Source organism: Fringilla coelebs (assembly GCF_963513975.1).
Source record: "Fringilla coelebs genome assembly, chromosome: 19".
In the NCBI taxonomy this organism is placed as follows: Eukaryota; Metazoa; Chordata; class Aves; order Passeriformes; family Fringillidae; genus Fringilla; species Fringilla coelebs.
Genome location: NC_140045.1, coordinates 9,408,691 through 9,434,894, shown reverse-complemented (window position 1 = coordinate 9,434,894; position 26,204 = coordinate 9,408,691). Strand labels below are relative to the sequence as shown.

At 54.8% G+C, this 26,204-nt stretch overlaps 2 protein-coding genes across 6 annotated transcripts in view; one reads left to right on the top strand and one right to left on the bottom strand.

The window, feature by feature from the left end:
• Nucleotides 1-13,459, top strand: part of CASKIN2 (CASK interacting protein 2) — a 33,665-nt gene extending 20,206 nt beyond the window's left edge. Inside the window, exons 3-21 of one of the 4 annotated variants that reach the window (XM_084218808.1) lie at nucleotides 633-684; nucleotides 2,611-2,708; nucleotides 2,796-2,941; nucleotides 3,080-3,175; nucleotides 4,040-4,170; nucleotides 4,370-4,478; nucleotides 4,612-4,720; nucleotides 5,015-5,100; nucleotides 5,181-5,298; nucleotides 5,530-5,712; nucleotides 6,122-6,243; nucleotides 6,676-6,751; nucleotides 6,864-6,958; nucleotides 7,176-7,286; nucleotides 7,388-7,489; nucleotides 7,699-7,837; nucleotides 8,161-10,299; nucleotides 10,415-10,733; nucleotides 10,966-13,459. In XM_084218808.1, the coding sequence (XP_084074934.1) occupies nucleotides 633-684; nucleotides 2,611-2,708; nucleotides 2,796-2,941; nucleotides 3,080-3,175; nucleotides 4,040-4,170; nucleotides 4,370-4,478; nucleotides 4,612-4,720; nucleotides 5,015-5,100; nucleotides 5,181-5,298; nucleotides 5,530-5,712; nucleotides 6,122-6,243; nucleotides 6,676-6,751; nucleotides 6,864-6,958; nucleotides 7,176-7,286; nucleotides 7,388-7,489; nucleotides 7,699-7,837; nucleotides 8,161-10,299; nucleotides 10,415-10,733; nucleotides 10,966-11,062 (4,328 nt within the window). In that variant the 3' untranslated portion in view covers nucleotides 11,063-13,459. Of the gene's footprint in view, nucleotides 1-632; nucleotides 685-2,610; nucleotides 2,709-2,795; nucleotides 2,942-3,079; nucleotides 3,176-4,039; nucleotides 4,171-4,369; nucleotides 4,479-4,611; nucleotides 4,721-5,005; nucleotides 5,101-5,180; nucleotides 5,299-5,529; nucleotides 5,713-6,118; nucleotides 6,244-6,675; nucleotides 6,752-6,863; nucleotides 6,959-7,175; nucleotides 7,287-7,387; nucleotides 7,490-7,698; nucleotides 7,838-8,160; nucleotides 10,300-10,414; nucleotides 10,734-10,965 lie in introns of all 4 variants that reach the window. The other 3 variants (XM_084218807.1, XM_084218810.1, XM_084218809.1) reach the window with 3 other exon arrangements.
• Nucleotides 13,460-14,124: 665 nt separating this feature from the next.
• The window catches only part of TMEM94 (transmembrane protein 94), a 50,683-nt gene continuing 38,603 nt past the window's right edge, over nucleotides 14,125-26,204 (bottom strand). For both annotated transcript variants that reach the window (XM_084218308.1, XM_084218309.1), the window contains 13 exons: nucleotides 26,018-26,156; nucleotides 25,279-25,394; nucleotides 24,317-24,416; nucleotides 22,800-22,908; nucleotides 22,043-22,232; nucleotides 21,167-21,244; nucleotides 20,699-20,784; nucleotides 20,166-20,247; nucleotides 19,719-19,873; nucleotides 19,361-19,455; nucleotides 18,143-18,236; nucleotides 17,731-17,901; nucleotides 14,125-16,894 (listed from right to left, as the gene is read on the bottom strand). In XM_084218308.1, the coding sequence (XP_084074434.1) occupies nucleotides 16,822-16,894; nucleotides 17,731-17,901; nucleotides 18,143-18,236; nucleotides 19,361-19,455; nucleotides 19,719-19,873; nucleotides 20,166-20,247; nucleotides 20,699-20,784; nucleotides 21,167-21,244; nucleotides 22,043-22,232; nucleotides 22,800-22,908; nucleotides 24,317-24,416; nucleotides 25,279-25,394; nucleotides 26,018-26,156 (1,488 nt within the window). In that variant the 3' untranslated portion in view covers nucleotides 14,125-16,821. The remainder of the gene's footprint in view (nucleotides 16,895-17,730; nucleotides 17,902-18,142; nucleotides 18,237-19,360; nucleotides 19,456-19,718; nucleotides 19,874-20,165; nucleotides 20,248-20,698; nucleotides 20,785-21,166; nucleotides 21,245-22,042; nucleotides 22,233-22,799; nucleotides 22,909-24,316; nucleotides 24,417-25,278; nucleotides 25,395-26,017; nucleotides 26,157-26,204) is intronic.

The window sequence follows — 26,204 nt, the reverse complement described above, 5'->3', positions numbered from 1 at the left end:
TGCTGGGGTGGGCTGAGCATCCTCTGCAGCCCAGTGGTCCCCAAAGGAGCAGGAGATATGGGCAGAGGGATAGGGATAGCCAAGGTGACACAATCCTTGGGTCCTTGAAGGGGAGGGAGGGCTGGGCAGGGGGATGGGGATATCCAAGGTAGCACAATCCTTGCATTCACAGCTGAAAGCTTCAGCCTCTGCCCTGGCCATAAAAATGCCAACCATGTGGTCTGTGGGCCAGGCCTCAGTGGCAGTGGCGGGCACAGGGAGCGAGTGGGGGGTAAAATGGCCCCACTCAGCAGTTTTGGTGGGTCAGTGCCTATAAAGGGCAGGGAAGCACTCGCTGTTCTGCCAAGCCAGGGTGGCAGGAGCTGTGGGGTCTGACCCATCCCGGGGGCACACATGGATAGGGCAGGAGAGATGGAGGCAGGAGAGTGCTAAGCGCGAGCTGGGTCAGCCCACTGAGGGTTCGTGGAGGTGAACGTGGAGGCAGAGGAGAGTAGAGAAGAGACCCCCGGGATGGGCCAGGCAGTGTTCTGCGCGCTGGGAGGTGGGTGTGGCTGTGGGATGGGGTTCATGTGGGGGCCTGGGGGCCTGCAGGCTCTGCCTCCTGCCCTGACCTTCACCTCTTGTCTCTGCAGAGCTCCTGGGATCTGCCAAGCGCCTGAACGTAAACTACCAGGATGCGGATGGGTGAGTGCTCCCCTGGAGGGTGCTGGGTGCTGCTGCCAGCCCAGGGGGCTCCTCTCCCTGGTATCCAGTCATTCTGCAGCTCAGGGTATCACACAGCTTTCCAGGGGAGCTGAGAACACATCAGCATCCCAGAGCCTGCCTGGATCTCAGCTGAGGGCAGTGCTCAATCCCTCCTGAAAATCCTTCATAAATCCTTTCAATGTGCCCCTGTGTGGGGAGGGGGTTGAATAGGGATGGCAGTCTGTCCAGCCAGTGCCCCGTGTCCCCCTGGTCGAAGCTCAGAGGAGCACCCAGCCGGCCTCAGTGCCTGCACATGCTCATGCCTCTATTTAATATCCCAGAAGCAAAATCCCATTGTTTTGGGGGGAGTTATAGAAAGAAAATGTGAGGTTGCCCAGTGACCACAGCATATTTGTGTAGCTCATCACTTCCAAAATCCAAGTACTTAATAAACTGGGTACTGAGAGTTAAAGAAACCACAAAGGCTCATAAAATAAATAAGCATGTTATTCTTATTGAATTAACTCTGACCTGTCAGTCATTAGCATTGTTTTTATGTGCTGTTGTTGTACCTAATTTCTACATGTTTTCTTTTGGAGGGCTCTGTAGGAAGAGGTGTCCATGATGAGTCCTAACAGGCCAGCGGGGGGTTGGGAACCTGCAGGATGGCTCCGTCTTAAAATAATACTGTACAGATGGAGCTTAATAGAAAAAGAATTTAATAATAGAAGCAATGATCTGATTCTGATAGGGCACAGGGTTTGTGCTTGGGCTACTCCAGGATGCTGATGGTGGGAACTGGGGTAAAGGGTCTGTTCCCTGCCCAAGGGACACAGGCAGGGTGTTGGGTTTCGCTGGGGCACAGGAGGGGAATGATAGGGAGGTGAGACATGTGCATGGGGATGGCAGTGTGTGTCCTGGGAGAGCCATGGTGCTGGTGGCGTCCTTGGCATCACCTTGCTCAGGGGTTGGAGAGGATGGGGTGGGTGAGTGTGGGTTTGTGCAGCCACCCCAGGGCAGAGTGGGACCCCACAGGGGTGGGTCTGGGGGATTTTGACCCACCCCCCCTTCCCCCCACATTCACACTTTGAGGCAGAGGTTTTGCTGTGGCTCAGGGATATGGTGGGTGTACTGGAGAAAGGAGGAGCCCTCTCTGCTGGGGTTAGTGTCCCTCCTGAAATGTTGAGACTTGCACAGGGATCTGGGGATGCAGATCATGAGGAGAGCCATGCTGGATGAGCTGCATCCCCGTCACTGAGTTTGGACACTGCAGAGCCCATTGGAGCCCCAGGCTGGTGCTGTCAGGATCCTCCCATGTCCCTTGGAGTGGCTCACGGGCTAATCCCTGGTGGCACAGGGACCCCTCTCTTGGCCTTGGCCCTTCACGTGACGGCTCAGGGGAGTGCCAGGCAGACAGGCCCCTTTCACAGCCCCAAGACACTGGGCTCTTTCATTACCGGCGGCCTCCCACGCTCTGCCATGGGCTCCTGGCAGCCCTGCTGGCATGGGGAGGGGGCAGCTGGCAGAGGGGGCAGGAGTGGCCACAAGGCTGATGTGTTTGCTGGATGCTGTGAGCAGCATTGTGGCTGCCTGGATGCTCCGTGGAGAGGGGAGGTGCATCTCTCTCCATCCTGCCTGTTTCCCCCAACAGAGGGCATGGAGGGAGGGACTCCTCTCACTGGGGTTTCCCATGGTACACAGTATGCCTGCATCCCTCACTGAGCCCTGGGGCACAGACAGCTTGGAGAGATTCATCGATGTTTTGCTATGGGGAATCTGAGGCACTGGGAGTGGGGAATCTGGGAGGATGTTGCCATGAACAGCCAGTGACAATCCCAGTCCTCAGCCCATGTCCCTGTGCAAGGGGTGCTGCGAGGACAGCACAGTGGGGCTGGGGGCTGGGCTGAGCCCTACCTTGTGCCACAGGTTCTCAGCGCTGCACCACGCAGCCCTGGGCGGCAGCCTGGACCTCATCTCACTGCTGCTGGAGGCACAGGCCACCGTCGACATCAAGGACAGCAACGGTAAGAGGTGACCCCCAGGCACGGCCCCTTGCTCTGCCCCCTGCCACGGGGGCCGTGTCCAGCCCTGCTGAGCCGCGCTGCCCACAGGGATGCGGCCCCTGCACTACGCGGCGTGGCAGGGCCGCCTGGAGCCCGTGCGGGTGCTGCTCCGCGCCGCCGCCTCCGTCAACATGGCCTCGCTGGACGGGCAGATCCCGCTGCACCTCTCGGCGCAGTACGGCCACTACGAGGTGGTAAGTGAGAGCCCAGAGGCATCCGTGTGCCCTCTGTGGGGCCCTCGGGGTACTGGATGGGGGCAAACCCCGCCGTGCCGGGTGGGAGGGAGGCTGCAAGGTGATGCTGAGCCCCTGCACCACGTTTCTCCCCTGCAGTCAGAGATGCTGCTCCAGCACCAGTCGAACCCGTGCCTCATCAACAAGGCGAAGAAAACCCCACTGGACTTGGCCTGCGAGTTTGGGCGGCTGAAGGTGAGCGCTCTTGCTTTCTCCTTCTGCTCTGCCCTGCACCAAGGGCTTCTCCATGGGCAGCTGTGGAGCCCACTGGCTTCTCTGGGAGCAAAGTGTGGGATCTGGCCACAACTGCTCTCCCTCCCCCACGAGACTCAGAGCACGGCAGACAGCAGCTGCCTCCTCCTGTGGCCAGACACAGCCTGATCCTGAACCTGGGAGCTGTGGGTTTTGCCCCTGACCTCACAGCAGGACAGTGTTAGACTGGGAGTGAAGCCAGGAGTTGTTGCTCCCGGTTCTCCACAGCCTCCCCTACCCACTCCAGCTTTGCTCATGGTTAAGCATGGATAGGCTGAGCTGGCTAATCCTAGCAAGCTCTGAGCATCCAGCCCTGCTCCAGGTCCCCAGCACAGTTCTTGGGGACAGGGCCACACTGTACTCTGTGAGACCCTGGCCGTGCCAGCATCACTGGTTTGGGATGGAGCACGGCCAGCCAGACTGTTCTGTGCCCCACTCGGAGGGGACCAGGGGGATATTTCCATTTTTGGAGTATCTATAATGTCTGCAGTTATAAACAGGGCAGTAAAAATAACTGCTCTGTGCCTCTGGGCTGCCCTGAGATGCTGAGAGTCGCTCTGGGCTGGAGAGACTGGAGGTTTTTAGGGCTTGGTCTGAAAAGCCTGCTTATGGGAAGACTATTTCTGGCTGTTGTGACCTTTTACAGCCCTTTACGACAGTGTGGCCATGCCAAGCACTGTCCAGCTCCAGCCAAGCCTGGGGCTGTGGATAGAAGGGAGTAGCAGGCTGGCCCCAAGGATGAGCCACTCAGTGGGAGGGTGCAGGTAGGGGTACTTGTACCCCGTTGCTTACCAGTGTCTAATGCAGGTGGCCCAGCTGCTGCTGAACAGCCATCTGTGTGTCGCCCTGCTGGAGGGACAATCCAAGGATGCCACTGACCCCAATTACACCACTCCGCTGCATCTGGCAGCCAAGAATGGGCACAAGGAGATCATCAGGTAATTCCCTGCTTTATGCTGGAAAAGCCCATCATGGCTTCAGTCCCACTTCCTCCCAAACACACCTTCCTCCTGCAGGCTTCAGCCTCTCATCCCCAAAGCAAGTGCAAGGTGTTGTCCACTTCCTATTGTAAAGCAGCCAAATGCCTGGCCCTGATGTCCATGTCCTCTGTTCATGCCTCTCCCTCCTTCCAACCAGGCAGCTGCTGAAGGCTGGGATTGAGATCAACAAGCAGACAAAGACAGGCACAGCCCTGCACGAGGCCGCACTCTACGGCAAAACAGAGGTGGTGCGGCTCCTGCTGGAGGTGAGCATGGTGGGGATGGGGCTGGGGGACAGCCCCTGGGGGTCACTCAACACCCTTTCCCCTCGGTCCCTTGCCTCCCTTGAGTCTGGTGGCAGGCAGGGAGCTGGCCTTGACTGTGTCCTCTCCTGGGCAGGGTGGAGTTGATGTGAACATCAGGAACACCTACAACCAGACAGCACTGGACATCGTCAACCAGTTCACCACCTCACACGCCAGCAAGGACATCAAGCAGCTGTTGAGAGGTGAGGTGGGGATAGCACTGAGAGGGGTTTCTTCTCTCTGGGACCTGCCCAGGCTCCCAGTGCTCCTCCTGAACAGCCTAAGTCAGTGCCAGCATCCCAGTCCCCTCTCACATGTGCCCCCATCCTACATGTGGGGCAGTGTCTGGGGATTGAGGCCTTTCTGCAGTATTGATGTTTTCTTCTCTCCTCTTCTTGCTCTTGCTTTCTCCTTCTGCTCTCCCTGGACTCCTCTCTTTCCTCCCTATGCTCTGGCGCCTCCTTTCTTCCTCTGTCCCTTGCCTTCAGAGGCATCAGGAATCCTGAAGGTCCGAGCTTTGAAAGATTTTTGGAACCTCCATGACCCAACTGCTCTCAATGTCCGAGCAGGAGATGTCATCACGGTGAGGCTGCTCTCTGCTCCCCATCCCCCTGCCCCACCATGGCCCTGGGTACCAGCCCCATCCCTCTTGTCCCATGGCAGGTCCTGGAGCAGCATCCAGATGGCCGATGGAAGGGGCACATCCACGACGCTCAGAAAGGCACTGACCGGGTCGGGTACTTCCCCCCCTCCATCGCTGAAGTCATCAGCAAGCGGACAGGTCAGTGGCCATCCTGAGCATGCTGGGGACAGGTCCCTGTGCTTCCCAGCCTTCCCAGCACCTCCTGTCAGACAGGCCCTGCAGCCCTGGCTAGCTAGGGGGGAAGGGAAGGACCCAGGGGTTGTCATCATGGTTGGAATACTGCTTTGGGGGTTGTGGCTCAGCTCTCCCCCCTTCCATCCCTGCCACCTGCATGAGCTCTGACCATGTGTGTTTTGTCTTTGAATGCAGGCATGGTTGTCCCCCGCGTGGCACCCGTGCAGCAGCGCCAGGGTCCCCCCGGGGCCCTCCCAGCCCCCCCTGGGGGGCTGCAGCACCTCCCCGACGAGTGTCCACACCCGGCAGCCCCGAGCGGCCCCGCGGCCTTTGGTCACCTCACCCTAACCCGGACGGCCCCAGGCCCTGACAGCTCAGGTCAGGGGAGCACCTGGGGAGGGAGAGGGGCTGGGGACCTTCCCCTGTTCCCTGCCCTGCCTGGGCAGGGGCACAGGGGGAGACTCTCCTTCCTCCTCTCCATGGGGAAGCAGCCAGATGAGAGGGAGCAGATGCAGGAAAAGGGAGTTTTTGAGGAGCCCTTAGAGCAGCCCCTTTTCTCCCTGTGTCTCAGCCCTCTGTGTGTCTCTTGCCACCCAGGTCACCCTGTCTGTGTTGTGCATGCTGGGAGGAGGGAGGGAACTGATGCATTGTCTGTGGCTGGAGGGTTCTTGTGGGAGATCAGTGGCATCAGTGTGTTGGCACATGGGTCCTTGCTGGGGACCTCTGTGCCCTGCGTCACCCCCAATTCTGGGGAGCTGCTGACAGGCTCCCTACTTGCCCCAAGCAGCAGGAGACAGGAACAGCGTGGGCAGCGAGGGCAGCATCGGCAGCATCCGCAGTGCCGGCAGTGGCCAGAGCACCGAGGGCACCAATGGGCAGAGCACCAGCATCCTCATCGAGAATGCCAGGGTAGGCACCAGCCCCTGCTCCCCTGTGCTGCTTCCCTGTGCTGGCTCAGGCTGGAGATAGAGCCCCTTCCATGCCCCCTCCTAGCAAAGGAGGGGCTGCTGGAGTTGAGTATCCTATAGCAAAGAGCTACTTGCTGCCAGGACTCAGCAGGGAGATGCTCCTGGGGCGACCCTAGTTGTTCCCCAAAGCACACATTTTTGAGTGGAGCTGGAGGCATCCCACAGCATCTCCATCATGTACTGTGTCACCTGAGAGGACAACAAAAGGCCCTTAGCCAAATCCTGCCCAGATCTTTTGCTGGGGACCAGTCTCTTGCTGGGTGAAGCTGTGACCAGCAGCCCAGCATGGGGACCACCACTCTGCTCCTGGGGGTGTGACAAAGCTGGTCTCCACAGTTGGGTCCTTCCTCCACTCACTCCTCCTCTTCCTCAGCCTCTGCCCTCCACTGGTGACAACCTCCAGCAACACCTTTTGGGATCAGAGCCACACAATGGGACCTCCCCAGCAGGTGAGGGCTGTCGCAACTCCATGGGACCTTGGGGACAGCTGTCCCCGCAGCCCAAGGGGCTGTTCGCTGTTCAAGTTCCCCTGTGACAGTTCTCCTCTCTCATTTCTGCCAGGGACACAGGGCCTCCAGACCCCAGGCAGCTGCCCTCCTGGAGACAGGGTCTTCTCCCACCAGTTCTTGCGTCCTGAACAGCTCCTCGAGGGGAAGGTAACTGGAACAACTGGGGAATGGTGTGCTGGGTGAGAGGGCCATGTTTGGGGCACTCAGCCCAGCTCATATTGCACCAGGGACACAGGGAACTGGGTCTTCAGGACACAAGTGGGTCTTTCCCAGAAAGATCCTGTCATCCTGCCTGGAGCAGTCAGGTTCTTCCAGCCCCTGCAGCCACCATCATGGGCTTTAATGTGTCCCATCCTCTCCCCAGGATGCAGAAGCCATTTACAACTGGCTACGTGAGTTCCAGTTGGAGTCATACACTGTCAACTTCCTCAATGCTGGCTACGATGTCCCCACCATCAGCCGCATGACCCCGGAGGTGAGGCAGGTCCTTCCCCACCCAGAGCTGCCAGCTGTGGGTACTCACTGCCCCCACTCCCTGAGCCACTGCTGACCATGGCCCCACTCTGCTCCCCTTAGGATCTGACAGCCATCGGTGTGACCAAACCAGGCCACAGGAAAAAGATCTCTACAGAAATCGGGCAGCTCAGCATTGCTGAGTGGCTGCCCAACTACATCCCGGTGAGTCCCCGGCACTGAGCCTTTGGTCACCCCCTTTCTTCAGAGCTCTCTGACCCCAGGATAGGACGGATGGTGCCTGTAAGTGAATAGCTTTGACTGTGTTAAAGCAGTCAGAGACATCCTAGAAACAGTCTCCTGGGCAGGGAGGGGATGCTGAAGGTGCTGCCTGTTCCTCAATGCTCATGGCAGTGGCTCTGTGCTCTTTCCAGGCTGACCTGATGGACTGGCTCAGTGCCATTGGGTTGCCCCAGTACCACAAAAAGCTGGTGAACAACGGCTACGATTCCATCACCATCGTGACGGACCTGACATGGGAGGACCTGCAAGAGATTGGCATCAACAAGCTGGGTGAGTCTCTCCTGCCATGCTGGAGTGGCCCTGGGCAGCCAAGTTTCCCACCCAGGTCCCCACGCCCCATTCTGCCTCAGGCTGGGAGATGCAGGCATGTCCTGAGCACCCGGAAAGGGCAGTTCCTGGCTGTCTGTAAGAACTCTCCTTGGCCAGCTGGAGCTGGGCCCAGCTAGGTAGATGCCAGCAGTAGTTTGTCTCCTCCCATAGGCAGGGTTTAGATAACCCCAAGGCCTTTGCTCCGTGTGTGACATAACTACTACTCTTCTTGGCCTGGAAACAGGGGGGTTGGAGCTGACCCAATGTCCCTTTCCTTCCTGCAGGCCACCAGAAGAAGATCATGTTGGCTGTCAAGAAGCTCAGGGACCTCCGTAAAAGCCTCAATCAATCAGAAGCAACTCTGGCAAGACGCAAAGTTCCCGGTTCGCTGGACATTGTCACCATTGAGTCACTGGAAAATGGGGAGTGCCAGTCCCCACACACGCTCAAAATGACAACCTTCCAGGACAGTGAGCTCAGCTATGAGCTCCAGACGGCCATGTCCAACAGCTGCCATGACACACTCGGCATCAAGAGCAGCCAGGGAATGTCACGGAGCCAGGAGAGCATCGGGGTGCGGTCGCGGGGCTCAGGACACTCACAGGACAACGTGCTGTCCCGGCGCCTCTCCAGCCCCTCGCAGGAGAGCCTGGGCAGCGGCGAGAGCAGCAGCAGCAGTGGGCAGTCCTGTGCACCCCCCCGCAGCAAGGAGAGCCCGGCCAGTCTGCCAGGCCGGCCCAGCCCTGAGCCCTATGGGAAGCTCGTGTCCCCTGAGGGGCTGAACGGCTTTGCCAATGGTGGTGGTGGTGGAGGCAGCCCTCTCAAGGAAAGGAACCTGCCCGAAGGAATGGATCAGTACGCCCGGCCCGTGGCTCAGAAAGGAGCTGGGACTCCGGCGGTCACTCCCTGTACTCCTCCCCAGACTCCCAGCAAGGGAACAGCTCCATACGTCTTCATGTACCCACACGTCTCCCTGAAATCCCCAACGGCCCCGTCCGTCCTGGGAGCAGAGCAGCCCAAGGCCCTAGCACATCTCCCCTCCATCTCCCCTGGACAGAAGAGCAGCCTGCAGACGTCAGCCCAAAAAGGCTTCTCCTACCTGCACAGCCAGTGTGGCCCCACAGAGCCACCCACCACAGCCCTCACGACTGGGGAGCATCACAACGGAGGCGAAGGCTTGAAACACAAGAAGCGCTCGCACAGCCTGAACCGCTACGCGCTGTCGGATGGGGAGCATGAGGAGGAGGACGGGGCCCCCAGCAGCACCCTGGGCTCCTACGCCACGCTGACGCGGCGGCCGGGCCGCAGCCAGATGCCGCGGGCCTGTCTGCAGGCGGATGCCAAGGTGACCCGCAGCCAGTCCTTCGCCATCCGGGCCAAGCGCAAGGGCCCTCCACCGCCGCCTCCCAAGCGCCTCAGCTCCGTGTCCAGTGCCCTCGCTGCCGAGGCAGACGGTGAGCAGCCCCCCAGCCCTGAGCGCCAGCCCACAGCCCCTCAGGACACAGATACCACCCCCAGTGATGCTGGCCGTGGCAGGACAGTGAAGAGCCTGGCAGCTGCGCTGGAGGGAACACCAGGTGTGAGTCCTTCCAAGCCCCTCCTGGCCCCAAAACCACTGCACCTGACTCAGGACTGTCTCCCCCGGGCAGATGTGGGTGAGGGGTCCCACGATGGCAGTGACGCCAGCAGTGCCGCACTTTCCGATGGCAGCAGGGACCCCTTTGAGAGCAGCAAGCCACGGAGACGGACAGTGAGTGAGCCCAGCGCTCCTATGACAGAGGTGGCTGCACAGGGTGAGCAGGAGAATGCCTGCTCAGACACAGAGGAGGAGGCCAAGCCGGGGGTCTCCTCTTCATCGTCCCAGAACAGCTCCAGTGAGTGCATCCCCTTTGCAGAAGAAGGCAATTTAACCATCAAACAGCGGCCAAAGCCCAGTGGGCATTCCAAGGCTGATGCAGCCGTGCCGGACATGGAGACTGGTTCCCAGTCAGCAGAGCCCCAGGGCTCCACTGAGAAGGAGCCAGCAGCCCCCGCTGTCACCAAGGAGCCGCCCGTGCTGGAGTTCAACCTCACCGAGTCGGACACCGTGAAGCGCCGGCCGCGCTTCAGGGAGCGGGAGCCACTGCAGGCGGTGCTGAAGGCGTTCAGCATGGCGGGGCAGGCAGAGGCGGGGGGCACCCCCACACCCCAGTATGCCCAGGCCCAAGCCGTGAGCATCGCAGGCCCCCCCACCTTGGCACCAGCACCACAGCCCACGCTGGCTGGGGATGCCTTTGACGATGACAGTGTGGAGTTCAGGATTGCTGAGATAGAGAAAAGCATCTTGTCGCTGGAGAAAGGGATGAAGAAGGCCCCAAGCCCCACCAAAGCCCCCAGCCCCACAGAGCTGGTTGGGACGGCTGTGGTGAGGACACCCACTCCAGGTATGGGGGCTTGTGGAGCTGTCTTGCAAGGTGGTGGTGGGGCTCCCTACCATGCTGGTGTGGGAGGTGAGGAGGACCCGTGCCACCACCTACCATGAGTCCCCTTCCTTTGCAGATGTCCCTGCCAAGCACACCTCCGTGGCATCCACCAAGCTTGTGTTTTCTGGACCCAAGACCATCTACCAGCAGGTCCTACAGCCCTCCCGCCACACTGTTGCTCCCTGGGCAGCCACCGAGGCGGTGCCGGATGTGATCGGGTCCCTGCCCGGTCCTAGCTCACTGATGCTGGAAACAGGCAGCAAAGTATCATCAAAGCCTTTGGCAGCTGCCCCAGGGGCCACCCTGGCCCAGCAGCGCCTGGAGCAGACCAACTCCAGCCTAGCTGCCACACTGCAGGCAGCCGAAAAGAAAATCACAGTGGAGGAGGCAGAGAGGTGAGGGAAATTCTGGGGCTGGGCCTCTTGAGGTGGGGTTGGAAAGGTCCCAGGGAGGGCAGGAGAAAGGCTGTGCATGGGCATGTCATACCTGCACTACACAGGTCACACATGCTCAAGCTCAGCTCTGTGCTGAGCTCCTGCTGCTGGGTCGGGTCCAGCCTGGCCAAACCTTCCCCATCAGCACCTGCAGCCTTTGAGCAGTGCTTTGACTCTTCCCTTTCCTCCCCAGCCACCCTGGAACTGTGCACTCGGCCAAGAACATCTTGGAAGACATCAGCAACATGTTCGACGACCTGGCCGACCAGCTGGATGCAATGCTGGACTGAGGCTTGCTCCCTCCTTCCCCTCCCCGCCCCTGGCTGCTCCAGCAGTGCCCCTGCTGATGGGGGAAGAGTGGATCCAGCACCCAGCGGTGTCTGCAGGTCTCTCCAGCCGCCCCCCTCCCCACACTTTGCACTGCGGCTGGGAACAAACCTGCCCTCCTTGCCCACCCATGGCTCTGTGTCACATGTGACAGCGTGGCCTTGGGCCTGTTTCTGAGGGGTCAGGCATTTCCCACCAGACTGGCAGCAGCAGGAGAGCCCAGAGGGGCTGCACATGCAGTCCTGGAGGCCACGGAGAAGCCCTTGCTCCCTTGCACAGAGCTGAGGAGCCTCCACAAGGGACCTTTCTCTTTCCCTACTGCATTGTCAGAGTCCTGCATCTTATTATTTATCCCCTGCCAACAATGTGTCACAGGAGAGACCTCCCCGGGCAGCCGCCAGGGAGCTGGCGATTCACTGTGCAGCCGCAGCCCCGGCCAGGCCTGACAGCAGCTAAAAGAAGACAGGGCTTGTTGCAATTTGGCAGCTTGCGGAGCGAGAAGGAACCTTTCTGCTTTATTTGCCGCTTTTCCAAACGCATCAGCATCGGGCAGCGTGGAATCCAAGTGGATCAAAATCCCTCCAGTGGGACCCACAGACCCCTCGAGATGGGGCTGGCACAGCCTGCTGAACAGCGGATGCTCTGCCACAGCCATGCTGGACACGTGAGCCTTCCTGCCCCTTCCCAGAGTGATGAGGATGGTAATGGCAGTGCCAAAAACCTGGGAATTTGGGCCAGTCCGTCTGGATCATGCTGCTCAATGGAGTTTGCCCTCTGCCAACACAGTGCCTACGCAAACCCCCACCCTGGTCCTTCCAGAGTGCAGCAGCAGCAGCATGATTAATGATTTTTAAATTCTTTTCTCCCCTCCCTTACCCTTTTTTTTGGGAGAAAACAGTCCCTTTTCCCAGTGCCCCTCCCTGCAGGGAGCTGCTGGCACAAACCCCGCAGTAAGCATTGTTCAACAGTAGCAGCGTTTGGGACGTGATCCTTCCTTCCCCGCGGCTCTGCTGCCCAGCGGGGGAGCTGACCCCGGATGCACCGGGGAATTCGGCTCAGGAGCAGCTCCCTCGACATCCAGCGCGGCCACAGCCCGTGGCTGCGGTGGGGAGCGGCTGCGAGAGCTCTCTGCAGCCAGGCGGGAGGAGCGGCTGCATCGCTCCCAGACAGATTTCTCTCGCAGGATCTGCTCAGTAGTGCATGGCTAAATATGTCCAAGAGCCCCGAACTTGGCTCGCGCTCGGCATGCCAAGCAAATGAAAGCATCAGAGCACCAGAAGGGAACCGAAGATTGTGCTGAAGTGCCATTTGCTACAAAAATTCCAAACAAAGGGAAAGAAAATTCTACGCATTTCCCTTTTCTTAAAAAAGAAAAAAATCACCAATGCCAATCCAAACCAGAGAGGGAGAAGGTGGCTGAGAAGGCAGCTGCTTCCCAATCCTGTTGGGAGTTTGCAGCTGGACTGGACTGTTTGCAGCACTTGCGCTATTGGAAGGAAAGGGGGACAAAGCCCACCTGAACATTCCTGAGGGTCTCTGCTCCTGAGGGCAGCTATGCCGTGGGCTGGATAGGCAAGAGGTGCCAGCCTGGTTTCTGGGCTGAAAAGTAAAGACAATAAGCCCTGAAAAAACCTAAAATCCTGTTGTTGTCTGGGACTTGAGGTCAGTGTGAGGCAGGTAAGACACTTCTTCCCTGGCTCTGATTTCTGTCCCACACTGAGTGCATCCACTGCCTGTGTCTGAGTGCCACATCATGGACATGATGATTTCAAATAGCTACAACCAGTGGCACTTTATAAAGAGGTTCACAGAAACCTTTTAAAACTGATTTTTACTCTCATGAGTCAACCTGGGACAAGCCCAGTTGGTTTTTTTTTTCCAATGTTGATAAACTGTAAATTTTTTTTTAAAGGCCAATGTATATATTTTAAATGTGATTTATTCTATATATTTACTAACCAGAACTGCAAGTCTTGGGTCAGGGATAAGAGGACACTGGGGTGGAGCTGCCGCTGTCTGAGCCACCTGAGGGCAGCACAACGCTGCTCTCATTGTCAATAAGGGAACTAAACATTTGATTTTGCAGAAGAATGCCTATTTTTTGAGCTCTAGATCTCTATTTTGAAGCTACTGTATGGTGTGTAAGTTATGTACACTGCAACTGGGACTAACTGACCCCAGCTGCACCTGCTCCGTGCAGCAAGACAGTGAGGGGGAAAAAATAGCCCATGTAATCACCAGACTGACAACAGATTTTAAACCATCTGCTCTGTTTGTGTTAATCATGTGTTTTGTTTTCCACTAACATCCATTAAGACTAAATTCTATTAAACAGTGGGGCATATTTTACCCTTTTGATAGTTTTGCCTATTTGTGTCCTTTGTGTGAAATGGGACAAACTTGTCTCCCTACTGCTGAAGTCCCCTGAGAATCAGCTTTATCCTGTCCCTTAAGTGCTCCAGGGTTCCTCAGATACTCTCCCCTTGTGAGTCCCAGTCACCCCCAGTGCAGTTAATGTTCAGAGTGAGTCTCACCACCACGACAGTAACGTGGTGACAACGCTGGTGTCCCGGTGTCCAGCTCTGCCCATGTGACACCTCCACCATCCCCATGTGCCAGGCAGAGCATTCCTCCCTCCTCCTGCCTGCTCAGAGTGTGGCCCCTGGCACCCCAGTGCCTTCTGCAGCTGACCCCAACCTTTCACCCATCCAGAGGGATTCAAACTGTGCCACCATCCTCGACTGAAGCACTGCCTGGGATCCAGGAAACCAAACTTATTTTGTAGAAAGAGGCTTTCAGAGATGAACAGATTTACCCAAAGCTGAGCAGAAACTGGGAAAAAGGCCAGAACTGGATCCCAGGAGCATCAAGCTCTCAGGCTGTGTCCCTACAACAGGAAAATCACACCCTGTGACCCCAGCAGCCACAGACATTTTTACCTCCTTCCTTTGCTGGGTGCAAGCTCATTCCCAACTCTTGGGTGTGTTATCCAAGACAATCATTTATTGCCGTTCATATACTGGATGCTTGTGGGTCTGGGTTTGTTTCTTTTTTTTTTCTTTTTTATACAATTTACAAGTTTTAATACAAATGAAATATTTTTACATACATCCCAAAAAATTTAATATAAAATATACAGCATTTAAAAACATCTTGATGTAGGAAATTTCCTTCTGAAGCCATGCACTCTGACCCTTAGACACTTCAATGGCTGAGGGAAGGGTGGCACTGGCAAGACCATCCTAAAGGCTCCATTCATACACTTTAGCTCCCTCCAAGTCTAGCTGGGGAAGGAGGATGCAGGAAAATAAACATTTGTGATCACCCAGAGGAGGAAACCCTGAAGGTGCCTTCTCTAGAGGAAGGTGTGGCCAGCAGGAAGCCCTGGAATCTGCTGCTTTTTAACACCTCCAGCAGTTCATGGCACAGGACAAGAGCTGAGGTCTGGGTGGAGGCAAAGCTGGGACAGCAGGGAGCAGCTCTGTGCTGCCTCTGACTCCAGCTCAGCTTGGCCACAGAGATCAGATCCTACTTGTGATCCCACCCTGGCATCAGGAAGGAAAGCTGATTTCTCAGGGCCAGGCATCACAGATCTGGAGCTGGCATTCAGTGAATTGAGGCTGAGAAAGGTGCAGCTTGTTCTCCCTGCGCCCTGCAGGTGCCAGGGGAGTGAGGGCACAGTCCAGCCTGGCTGGCAAAGGTGGGCAGACACTGCTGGTGCAGGGGAGGAGCCCTGTGCTTCCCCAGGGAGCTGCTGGCTCCCTATCCTGTGCAATCCCTGTGCTTCCCCAGGTTGCTGCTGGCTCCCTATCCTGTGCAATCCTACCAGCATGGGATCTCAACATCCACCCCCCAGCTGCAGAAACTGCAGGGTCCAGGGCTTGGAACACCCCCAGCTGACCCCTCCAGCATCCTCAGTGTGTCCCTAGAGCTCAGGGGTTGGCTGTACCCAGCTCTGCTCCTCTACCAGCCCCACAGCAGGGTGAGGGTATTGCTTAGAGACACTCAGCTGTGTCCGTGCTCTCTGGTTATGCTGAAAAGTGAGGAAGACAAGGTGGAGCAGCAGGGCAGAGCTTGGGGGTTCCAGCCAGCTCCCTGCCTGCCCAGGAGGGATCAGCTGCCACTTGTTAATCTCAGGTATCAAAGAGGAAGTAACAGCCAAATATTGTAGTTGTTAATGTTGGGACCAAAAACAGGGCCAGGATTTACCAGCTTTAGTCAGTGTTTAGAATTCAAGTCAATGTCTCCATGACCTGCAAATATTCTGGTAGCCAAGCCTGTGTGCTCCTGTGTGGCCCTTGGCTGTCAGCCCACAGCAGGACCAATGCTCCCAGTACAGATGGGGTCTGGTCAGAGCTCAGGAGCTTGTGGGCTGCACTGGGGCAGATCATGGTTTGCCAGAGCCCTCAGGGGAGGGTCCCCCGAGCAAACAAAGAGATCTCCAGAAAAACACTGAGCAGATGTTGCCCAGGAAGGTTGTGGCTGCCTCATCCCTAGAATTGTTAAAGGTCAGGTTGGACAGGGCTTGGAGCACCCTGGGATAGAGGAAGGTGTCCCTGCCCATGGCAGGATGCCCATGGCAGGGGGTGGAACAAGATAAGCTTTAAGGCCCCCTCCAACCCAAACCATTCTGTGGTTCTGTGTGAAGGCATTAGCACAGAGGGGAGAGGCTTCCCAGCACTATCACAGACAGACATGATTGGGTGGGGTTCCCTGTGCCTTGGGGAGCAAGAACTGGATGCAGCACAATCCTGGGATTGGGAAACGAGCCTGTATTAGTCACAACTGCAAGCTGCAGATATCCTGCCTGGAAAGACATCCCCTCCCTCTAAGGCAGGATAGTCAGGGCTCAGGCTTTATCTCAAGCTGTGGTTTTCTCAAGCAGGCACATTACTGAAGCAGAACAGCAGTTCAGATCACAAACAGGAGAACAGCTACAAAACCTCTCTGGGGGTTGTTAAAGAACATAAAAGCTGGTTGAACAGGGCTGCAGGAAGCTGAGCCATGCCGGCTCCCTGCAGGCAGGCAGAGCTGCCCTCCCTCGGCACCAGAACAGAGGATCACAGGCAGCTTTTCCCAAAGCCCTGTCTCATCCCTCTTCTGACACAGCCAGCACATGGCTGTGACAACGACACTAGAGGGCAGGGCTGGCCCAGCCCAGCTGTCCAGAGACCCTTTCCCACTGTCCCCTCGAGAATGTGAGCTCCCAGCACTCTGGGGACTGCAAGAGAGCTGGCTCCTTTGCCCCGGACACAGGGCAGGGAGGCGGGGAGGGCATGCACAGGCATGCACACATGGAGAACGGCCTGAAGTGGAAAACCAAAACGGGTTTCAATAGAGATCTCCTGCTTCAGCAGCCCTACTGGTCCCAGATTCTCCTGCCAGGCCCAGGAAACCCATCTGTTCACAAAGAGGAAAGGAGCCGCTTCATTTTAGCATCACCATGATACTAACAAATACCTCCAGTAATAAATAAATAAAGGAAGAGCAGCCTGAACAGGCACCAGAGCTTGCAGGTTCCTGTGAGGGTACCTGGTAGGCTGGGAGGGTGCTGCATACCTGTGGGGGGATCCCTGCCTGGGGCCCCGGGGAGGTGCAGGTGTAGTTTTGCCAGGAGGCTGTCTGGTTTGCAAGTGTGATGGAAAATTCCCTGAGCCTTTGGTGCAGCCACTCTCCCAGTGGCTGTTTGGCCCTGGCTCCAGGGAACTTGAGCTGGGTGTTTTTAAAATGGCGAATTCATCCCCAACTTGGTTTCAAACTGCAACTTCTGCCTCTTCTGGTACCGGACACGGACCCTAGAGAAGAAGAAAGAAGAGAGTCAGTATGCAGAGGGGTGAAAGGCAAGACTCTTCCACTGCCATTCCTGAGCTGCTAGCCCCAAGAAGCAGGGAAGCTCCTGGCCTGGGCCTTGTGGTAGCCTGGGAGGGGAATCAAATCCAGAGAGCAACCCATGGTCTCAGTCCTACCCCATCCAGCTAAATTCCATCTCCAGGGACACCAGACACAGCACAGAAAGGTCCAGAAACCCTTTGCAGGAACCGAAATGGTGTCTCCATCCCCGTCAGGGTTCCCTGTAATCCCCGCTCTATCTCCCCAGCCCATTTCCTGAATCAATGTTCATCAGTGTTGACTCCAGCTCTGGCTGCTCCCTGTGCTGGGAAGAACAGCCAGCCACTTCGCCTGCTCCTCATTCTTGGCTTCAGCCACTTCCCGTGAAAACGAGTCCCACAGTCCAGGCTCTGTGTGAAGGCACATTTCCTCTGCTGTGATTCAATGCCTCTCTGTCCTCATGGGACAAGATGGAGAGAGCAGCCCTCCCCAATTCCACACTGGTGTTGCATACTGCTGTTGTCTCCTTCCCTTTGGTCTGAGATAAGGAAATTTTGTTCTCTCTTCCTGCTCCCAATCACTGCCACTGCCCTTCTCTGACCCTCCTTCCTCCCCTGCACTTCCTCCCTGGGAAGGTGGAGCGTGGGCCTGCACACAATAGCCAGGTGATTTACACAATGCAGTCAGCTTTTCCTTTTTGTTCCCCACCCTGTTCCCTGGGCATCATTATTTTTTGCAGCTCAAGGCCAGGCTGGAGGGAGGCTTCAGCTCTTTCTCTCCATCCTCCGTACAACCCCCATACCTGATTTCATGCAGCTTGACAATCTCATTGATGATAACCACGAGGACCAAGGAAAGAAAACCCAGGAGCCATGCGACCGGAGAGATGGAGACGTGATTAAAGGTCAAAGAAGAGTTGAGGTTTTCCCAGAGTTTCAGGTCCAGCACAGTCTGTGCCACTTGCCCCAGCACTCTAAGATTAAGAACAGACACAGCAAATCTCAGCAGACCTGATAAGCTTCCCAGGATCTGCAGATCAGGGTTCAGGCCCAGATGAAATGCTCACACCAGAGACCCTTCACCAGTTCAGCAGTGGAGATCAAGTGCCATGTACTTGATTCTCCTCAGCACCAAGAAACTGGTGCTGGAGTGGGCCTGGGGCCCTCCTTGCTGCAGCATCCTGGAGCACCTTCCCAAGGCCTGTGGGTACTCACACAACAGCCACAGTGAGCGTCCACCAACGGTTGGAGAGGGGGCTCTTCTTCCACAGGGGCTTGGTGCGATGCACGTGGGTGATGGATATGAACACTGCAGAGAAAAGGGGATCATTCAGCATCACACACAGATACAGCACTTTACAAGGTACATCAACACCTGTTACTTCTAAGGGATATGGGGTTCATGTCCCTGGAACCAGCCTACCATTTGGGGCTCTTTCAGACCAGGCTCCTCACAGCACTTCCAAGTGCCTGGAATGCAGATGGGGCAGTGCAGTGGTTGTACTGCACACAATTGTTCACTGTGAGCTTGGTTCACAGCCTGGGAGCTAAAACAGAGCAGGCAAAGGCCCAGGTCTGGGGAGTGAGATGGGGGTGGCTGTGCCCTTGTTCCAGGGCTGCAACAGAGGAAAGCTCCAGCCCAGAGACAGATTTAGCCTGAGACCCAGGGCTGTCTGTACAGGACCAAGCATTTGCTCAGCTTTTATCTGGGCTCTTCCAAACAGCTGCCAGGCAAAGCACCCCTGCCTTGCCTTGGTGGTGTGAGGGATACAAAAGCACAGCAACCCACTCTCTCCAAAGACAGAGATCAAATCAGGAAGCATTTCTGTTGGACTGGACACCTGCACATGTCAACACACAGTGCTCTGCCCAGCACCACGGGACAAAAGGGACAGGGAACTGAGACCCTTCAGCGTTGTCAGGGAGCTGCTGGACCCACCCTGCCAGGCAATGGGTGCAGGTGATGAGGGTCAGCCAGGAGCTGGCTCCACACCCCTCCAGAGGGTTTAAAAAGGTTTCCAGCTCTCAAACAGTGACAGCTGCAACAGTCCCCTTTGTGGGAAGGCAGTGGGGTACTTCACAGAATAGAAGCAGGGATATAAATGTTTTTGAAGGAGGGAATATCTTTTGAGAGCTTCACGTGCTGCTACTAACTTTCCAGAAGGCAAAAGGTATTTGGCTCTTCTGGTGAGACTGGACAGAACCAGCACTTCACCAGACTGGTAGGAAGCAGGATCAGTTCTGAGGGTGCTGTCTTTAATCTGCCAGGGTAATGTTTAGTGAGACAGAGGGATCTGTGCCTGTGCTCTGAGGCCACTGCAGTGTCTGCTTCTATCGGGGAGTTTGTGCTCTGGCATAGGGGGCAAAGAAAGAGACAGAGGATGCAAACTGTCCCCCAGAGAAGGGAATGGGGTTCTGGGAACAAGGACTTACCTGTGTGCAAAACAATCAGGCCAGCTGTGAGCTTCTGGGCTACCAGGAGAGCATTGGAAAATGTCCCAAACCAGTCAGGAGCACCATAAGCATTGCTAGTGAATGAGAGGACACAGGAAAGTCAACACTGGGCACTTAACTGACCTGTTCCCACCAGGGCCATGTCCTCCTTTAACAGCTGAGGAATCTGTGTGTGAGCTCAGGCTGTCCTGGTACAAGGAGGTGACAGTGGGCAATGATGGAGCTGTCAAGGCTACAGCCCTGGTGGGCCATGGAAGAGGCTGAAGCTTGTTAGAGGACGGGAATCAGTTCTCCTTGGAAAGGACAGGAGCAGTGTGGGCCAGGCCCAGTTCCTCACCTGTGCAGCATGATGGAGGAGCAGGCTGTGAGGTTGAGGCTGGTTGTGTTCACCCCTTTGCAGGACTCATGCAGGGTGAACCCGAAGCAGATGAGGCAGGAGCAGATGGTCAGGCTGAACTTCAGCAGGAAGCAGAGCAGGAAGTAGTGCTGAGTCTGTGAAAAAGGGAAAGAAAGGAGGATGACATGGGCATGTCATTGGTACAACCTCCTCCCCATGGACCACCAGAGAAGCAGCGGCTGCAAAAGACAAGCTGTAGTACAGATGAGATGGTGAACTGAGGATCTGCCTCAGGCATACTGGAACAGAGGATTCCCTCCCTGGCTCATGCCATGGATCAATTTACTGAGTGAGCTAGGAAGGCACAGGGCCTCAGCTATGCACCAACACTGGGACAAAACTGAAGAGAAAAATATGTGGACAATTTAAATCTGAGGGGCCACCTACCTTCTTGGGAATGGAAGTCAAGTTTTTTCCTGTTGCCATGGTCATGATGGAGCTGTGGGGAGGCTTGCCCAGGAGCGAGATACTGGAGAAAGGTAAGGTAAGTGTCTCAGTAATGTGTTCAGGCACCAGAGCTATTGTGCTTTTATCTAACATTTGAACTCAAATAACCTACTCAGACTGCTTGAAGTATTGGCACTTCTCTTTACATATGCTGTAAAAGGTGTTATTCATGGCAGGTACAGACAGAGAGAGAAATGACTTCCAAATGTATAAGGGAGAAAAAAACCACCTGTGGTATCTTGGCCTCTGCCTGACACCCCAGACTGTCTATCACACAAGGCAGGGGTTAACACAGCAGCACACAAATGCTCCTGTCACTGTTTGTCAAAGCAGGTGCTTGGAACAATCCCTGCACCCTTCTTAGCATGCTGTGGGTGAAGTCAGCTTTCTTTCAGCATGGACACACTGAGGCTGAGGGAGTGCTCTGTGCATCCTGTGGGGAGTGGGAGGAGACTCCACCCTGACAGACTCACCTGAGCAGTGGGTAGCAGAAACAGGAGAGCCACACGATGTCTGTGGTACTGAGGATGGGGGGCAGCTGCACCAGGCAGGAGAGGAACTGCACAGAAACAACCCAGAGTGAAGAGCATGAGCAGTGCTAGGACAGACTTGTTACCCAAAATGCTGCTGCCTTCCCTGAAACACTGGGATGAACTGGTAACTGGGCTGCCACGGCACAGCCCCTCCATATGTTCCTGTGGCAGGAGCTACAGGGGATGCTTTTCCTCAGGGAAGAAGGATTTGAAGGTAAATGTATGAGATCAGGGAGAAGGGGCAGCACAGGCTGAGATCACCAAGTCTCCATCTGTAACTTCCCCACACACACTGTGTAAACCTGACTGAAGGCCATGTTCCTCCCTCGAGGCTGCCCCACTGCAGCCACCCATATCCATGTGAGCCCTCCTGTCCTCTGAGCTGTCCCCAGCCAGGCCAGCACTCACCTGAATGACAACCAAGGTCAGCTGGCACTGCAGCAGGAAGAGGAAACACTTGCGGATCCCATAGGTTGCATGCCTGGCCTGGAAGGAAGCACAAGCCCTCAGAGCCCTGCTGGGAGCAGCTGCCAGCCAAGAGCAGTCACTGGCAGGCAGGGACAGAACATGTGGCCTGCAGGGGAAGTGGGAGGGGAGAGGATATGGACACACTGAAAGCAAAAAGGGAAGGTCTCTTGCCTACATGGAGAGGTTCTGAAGGAAAGGCAGGATTTAGCCAAGGGGTAAGTTTGTTTAAACTCCGGGCTTTTCTGGGGTTACACTTCTCCTTAACACTGCATTGCTGCCTGGCTAGGGATCTCTGCAAGATTCTACTTCATCTAGATGAACAATATTCATGTTCTGTTGCCATAAGGCACCATTTCCAATCCATTCCCTACATCTTGGACCAGGAGGGCCAGGCAGAAAGATTCCCCCTCCTGTGCTTCCTGGACAAAGGCCAGGAGTGTCGCCCTGTTCTTCTAAGCCTTCTGATGTTCACATTATTTTAATGGAATTTCTCACACACTTTTCATGTAAATAATGATTGTTTTGCATTCCTTTCTGGAGGGGGAGAAATGTGATGGACTGTTGGTTGGACAAATATGGCAAGAGAGGTGGCAATTTCATCCTCCAATCCATGGTCACTTCTGAAAGTCTATAAATACTGGAGTTCATAAATAAACTATGCTCTTTTTACCTTGGACATTCCAGCTTGTGCATGCCGTTCATTTCGTGTCCTACTGTGACACAGGGGACACAAGCAAAGCTCCTGCTGGCAGCATTGTGGGCACCTCAAGCAGAATGCTAGTGTGAGCTCCTGGCTCTGGGGATTGCTTGGCTCACCTGCTCTATGAGCCTGATGATGCTGGTGCTCTCTTCTTGGCGGAAGGACATGGAGCAGGGCAGGCTGTTGAGCTGCCCTGAGAGCTGCAGTGGGGTGAGCTCCTCAGAGCCATTGCTTAGGGTGGTGCTGGTGGCATAGCCAAAGGTCTCCCAGGAGCAGCGGGATGGGTAGAGAGGGTCCAGGGCTATACTGCAAGGACAACACAGGGCTGTTGGTGAAAGGCCTCTTCCCAGAATGGAAACTGTCTCAGTCCAGCTTGGAAGGTCACTCTGTGCTGTGCCATGCTCTGTATACCTTGCTCAGGTAGAGAAGCCTGAGCAAGGTATACAGAGGTATACAGCCTGAGCTATAACATGAAATTAGGATCAATCTCCCTAGAGTTTCAGTTATTTACAGAGAAATAATGAACATATTTGGGTTTGTGGCACAGGGTCAACCAACTGGCTGATCCATGGGGTACTTCCACTCTTTCACTCAATGGGAAGCAACTGTAATGACAGCTGGGGCACAACAGTCCAGCATGTAGGAGACTATCTTCCTTTCAAACATGGAAATACCTCTGTGTGTCAAGGGCCTTAAACAGACCTCCCCATCCAATCCCCCCAAATCTCCCTCTTTTAGACATATGCAGCTAGAAATGGACAGAGCAATTGTGAGCACCTCCCTGCACAACCCACAGGTGTGGTGTGACCCATGGCTGGGCACTTGCTGAGATGGAGGCAAAGGCAGCTGGAGGAGGAACAGACCCTGCCCCACCTGATATCACTCTGCAGGAAGAGGCAACTGTTCCGAAGGTTGGCAGAGCTTCCCAGACAGCAGGTCACCTCCCCATACTCCTGCATGATCTTGATCATCTCACACATGGCTGCAAAGGGACAGAAGGAGCAACAGCATGTTATGTCATTATGCACACAAAAATGCAGTGTTTCACACTCTTTCCAATCTGGATAACAAACAGATCCTTTAAACCACCCCATCTGATAATCACCACTTGTGTACATTGAGATGCACAGTCAAAGCACACAATTAGATAGTCAATTAACTGCAGACCAGGTGCTCTATCTACCTGCCACTGCAGGAATTATCTGTGGTTCACAGAACTGTGACCCAGAAATTTGCATCTCCAGCACAACTCTTTCAGACCAGACCTGTAGGCATAGCCTGGGTGCATAAAACAGCCTCAGCATCAAATGCTCTTGTTAGAAAGCAGCAGAAATGAAATAAACCTAAATAATTAAAACTGGAAATAAATACAGTGTTTCAAACTCAGCAGCACATCACTAGTGTTGCTGCAAGTCTGAAGGAAGGGAGGGAATGTAACAAACCACTCCAAAAGCAGTGCCACGTTTAGCCATACTCAGAGCCAGCCCCTGTTCCTGCACTCCCACCCACCACCACCTCTACCCTTTATCAATATGTTTATTGACATCCCTGGGGCCTCTAAGTCACAGCTGCTGTTTGATGTGACTTTAGTTCTGTAGTTCCATGCACAGTGCTCTGTGTATATATGGATTTTCCAGAATGCTCTAGGCAAAAAAACCCAAGCCTCCCCTCTGCAGATTCCCTTGTAAACACCTTCACTAAATGCCTGGTGCACAAAGACCTGCAGCACAGTGAGGGGCTGGGTCAAGAGGGGAACTGCCACTTCTGTCAGAGAGAGGAAATTTGGGAACTAAGTATGAAGGCAGATTGGACTGTGATTGACATGCTGGAAACTGTGACCAGAGGTACTAAAATGGCAAATCATAATGATGCTCCACACTTACTGCAGATTTGGCAGTTATTTGCCAGTTGAGCACTCAGCCCCCTTGTTTAAGTAATACCTTAGAGAGAGAGAGATTTTGTCCTTTCTGTTTCCTGCAATCAAAAACTGCAAAGCAGCAAAAGGTGTTAACAGCAACTGCCAGGAGAACATTCTTCTGGGAAGTGATTTCCAGGTTATAGAAGAGTTGTGAGCAGAGATCAAAGTCTCCTGGTACACTGATAACACTTATTTAATGAAAGGCAGTAGCATTTTGGATGTTTGCTTTTGTGTCTTTTATGAATGCAAATTGAAAGGAGTGGTTCTCAGCCCAATTCAGCAGCTGTACAACAGCTGCACTACAATTCAGTTAACACCTGGCTCCTCACAGGTAGCAACAGAGGGTAATTAATATCAACACGTCTTCTTAAATTTCTGGAAGGTAACCCCTTCACCCATATCCACACTTGGATGAGCCAGACCAAGGAGCTGGAGAAGGAATTCATGGACAGGAGTAGGAAAGGCCACTCACTCTCTGGGGTGCAGTCTGTGAACAGGGGCACCAGCAAAGGCACATTGTCGATGTTCTGGAGGTGAGGTCTCACCTGGTGGATCCCCCGGGGGAGTTTGGCCTGAAAAAGAGAAAGGACAGATTAAGAGGTGGTGTGAGAGAGAGGCATTTCAGAGGGAACTGCTGAAATGAGAATGATGATTCCTAGAATTATGCAACTTCAAGATCAGATACAAATTCATGTTCCAGCAGATAGAACTAGCTTTCCCAAGGCACTGCCTAAAATTTTCTGATAAAGTTCTACACTGACCTGTCAAGATGCCCGTGCTTGCCCTCAGGGTTTGTAAGGTCAGTGTGACAAACCTGTGCTCAAGGATTCCTGAGGACTTTTTGCCTGTGGAGAATCTAATCAGACACGTCTGCTGTCTTCTAGCATCTGGATCTATTTCAATTGCAGCCACATCAACTTGCAGCAAGGCAAGAAGGGTTCTTGCCTTCTAAAACCAGGCCTAAATTTTTTTTTGGATCTGTATCTCTGATATTCCTGTAATCTCTGCTGAGGACATGCGAGGTCTTTCTGAAGCAGAAAGGGCTTGTCTCACACTCTGACCCCTGGGCAGCATCAGTCTGTGGCTCACAGTTGGAGGAGAGAGTGTTTCTTCTGTCTGCATGGAAAGTGGGGATGTTCCCACTCCCTGCCCAGCTCATGAGACCCAGAGGAATTGAGATGCAGCTCTCAAGGTTACCCCATGTTTGCTAACCTCCTTTCCTAAACTCCTAAGCAAAGGGATGTTCAGCAGAAGTAACTAAAAGAGAATCCCAAATTTTCCAGGCTCTAGATACCAAGCTGGAAGAGGGTGAGAGAAATCAGGGGTCCCAATGGAAACCAATCTCCTTTGAAAAGGAATTTCTTCTAGGATTACTGAGGTGACACTCCTACCCATGACAAAAGTAGAAGGTGTACAGGGAGAGGGGCCCCTCACCCTGTTGCAGTCCTCCAGGAAGCTGGGGATATCACTGTCTGTTGGCTGGAAGCTGATGAGATCCGAGTGCCCTTCCTCTTCCATCAGCAGAAGCCCCTCCACATCATCTCGGGAAACTGGAGCAGAGAGAAGCAGCATAAACAACACTCCCAAACCTGCCTCTGCCACCCCTGTGCCACCCACGTGGGACATGCACGTGGCACTGCAGAAGCCAGGAAACGTGAAGCCTGATTTTCTGGGTTAGCAACACTCAGATCTCCCACTCAGTCATATAAAATGCAGTATTTTTAGATGACTAATCTGTTCAGAGGTAGATATGTGAGCCTAGTCTCTGCTCTTTGGAGACATGATACTTTATCTGTTCTGCTATCCTTCTAGGGGAAGAGAATAAAGAAATCCCAGTTGAAATAAGGAAAAAAAAGAGTAATGGACAGGCAAATGACCTTCAGTGGCTTGACCAGGGCCCCAGCAAGAACCAGAGGCACTCATGAACACATAAATTCATGGCAGCTGGTGCATAGAAGGATGTCTGTTTCCAAAAACTTGGTACTGGCTGGCTAGAAATGCTATAAATGTAAAGTGATGTCGCTTACACACACACAGCTGAGGCCCATCCAGTTTTGTGCTCAGAGCTCTGACAGATCAAGTGTCTGGTGTGGACACAGGAACCCATGAATGGGTTTAACAGAACCACCCAGGAAACACATGGCATTCAGAATGGGCAAGGCACAGTTCTCACCCTGATGGAGGTCATCGTGCAGGGAGCCAGCATGGCTGGGGCTGGATGGGGGGATCTCTGAGCCAGGCACATCACCATTGGGTGTTAAGGATATGTGGCAATTCCAGCCAGTCTCCAGACCCATTTTCTCAGCAAACACCTGTGAGTGAGCAGACAAAGGGGTTTAGAGTGGCTGCCCAGGCCAGAG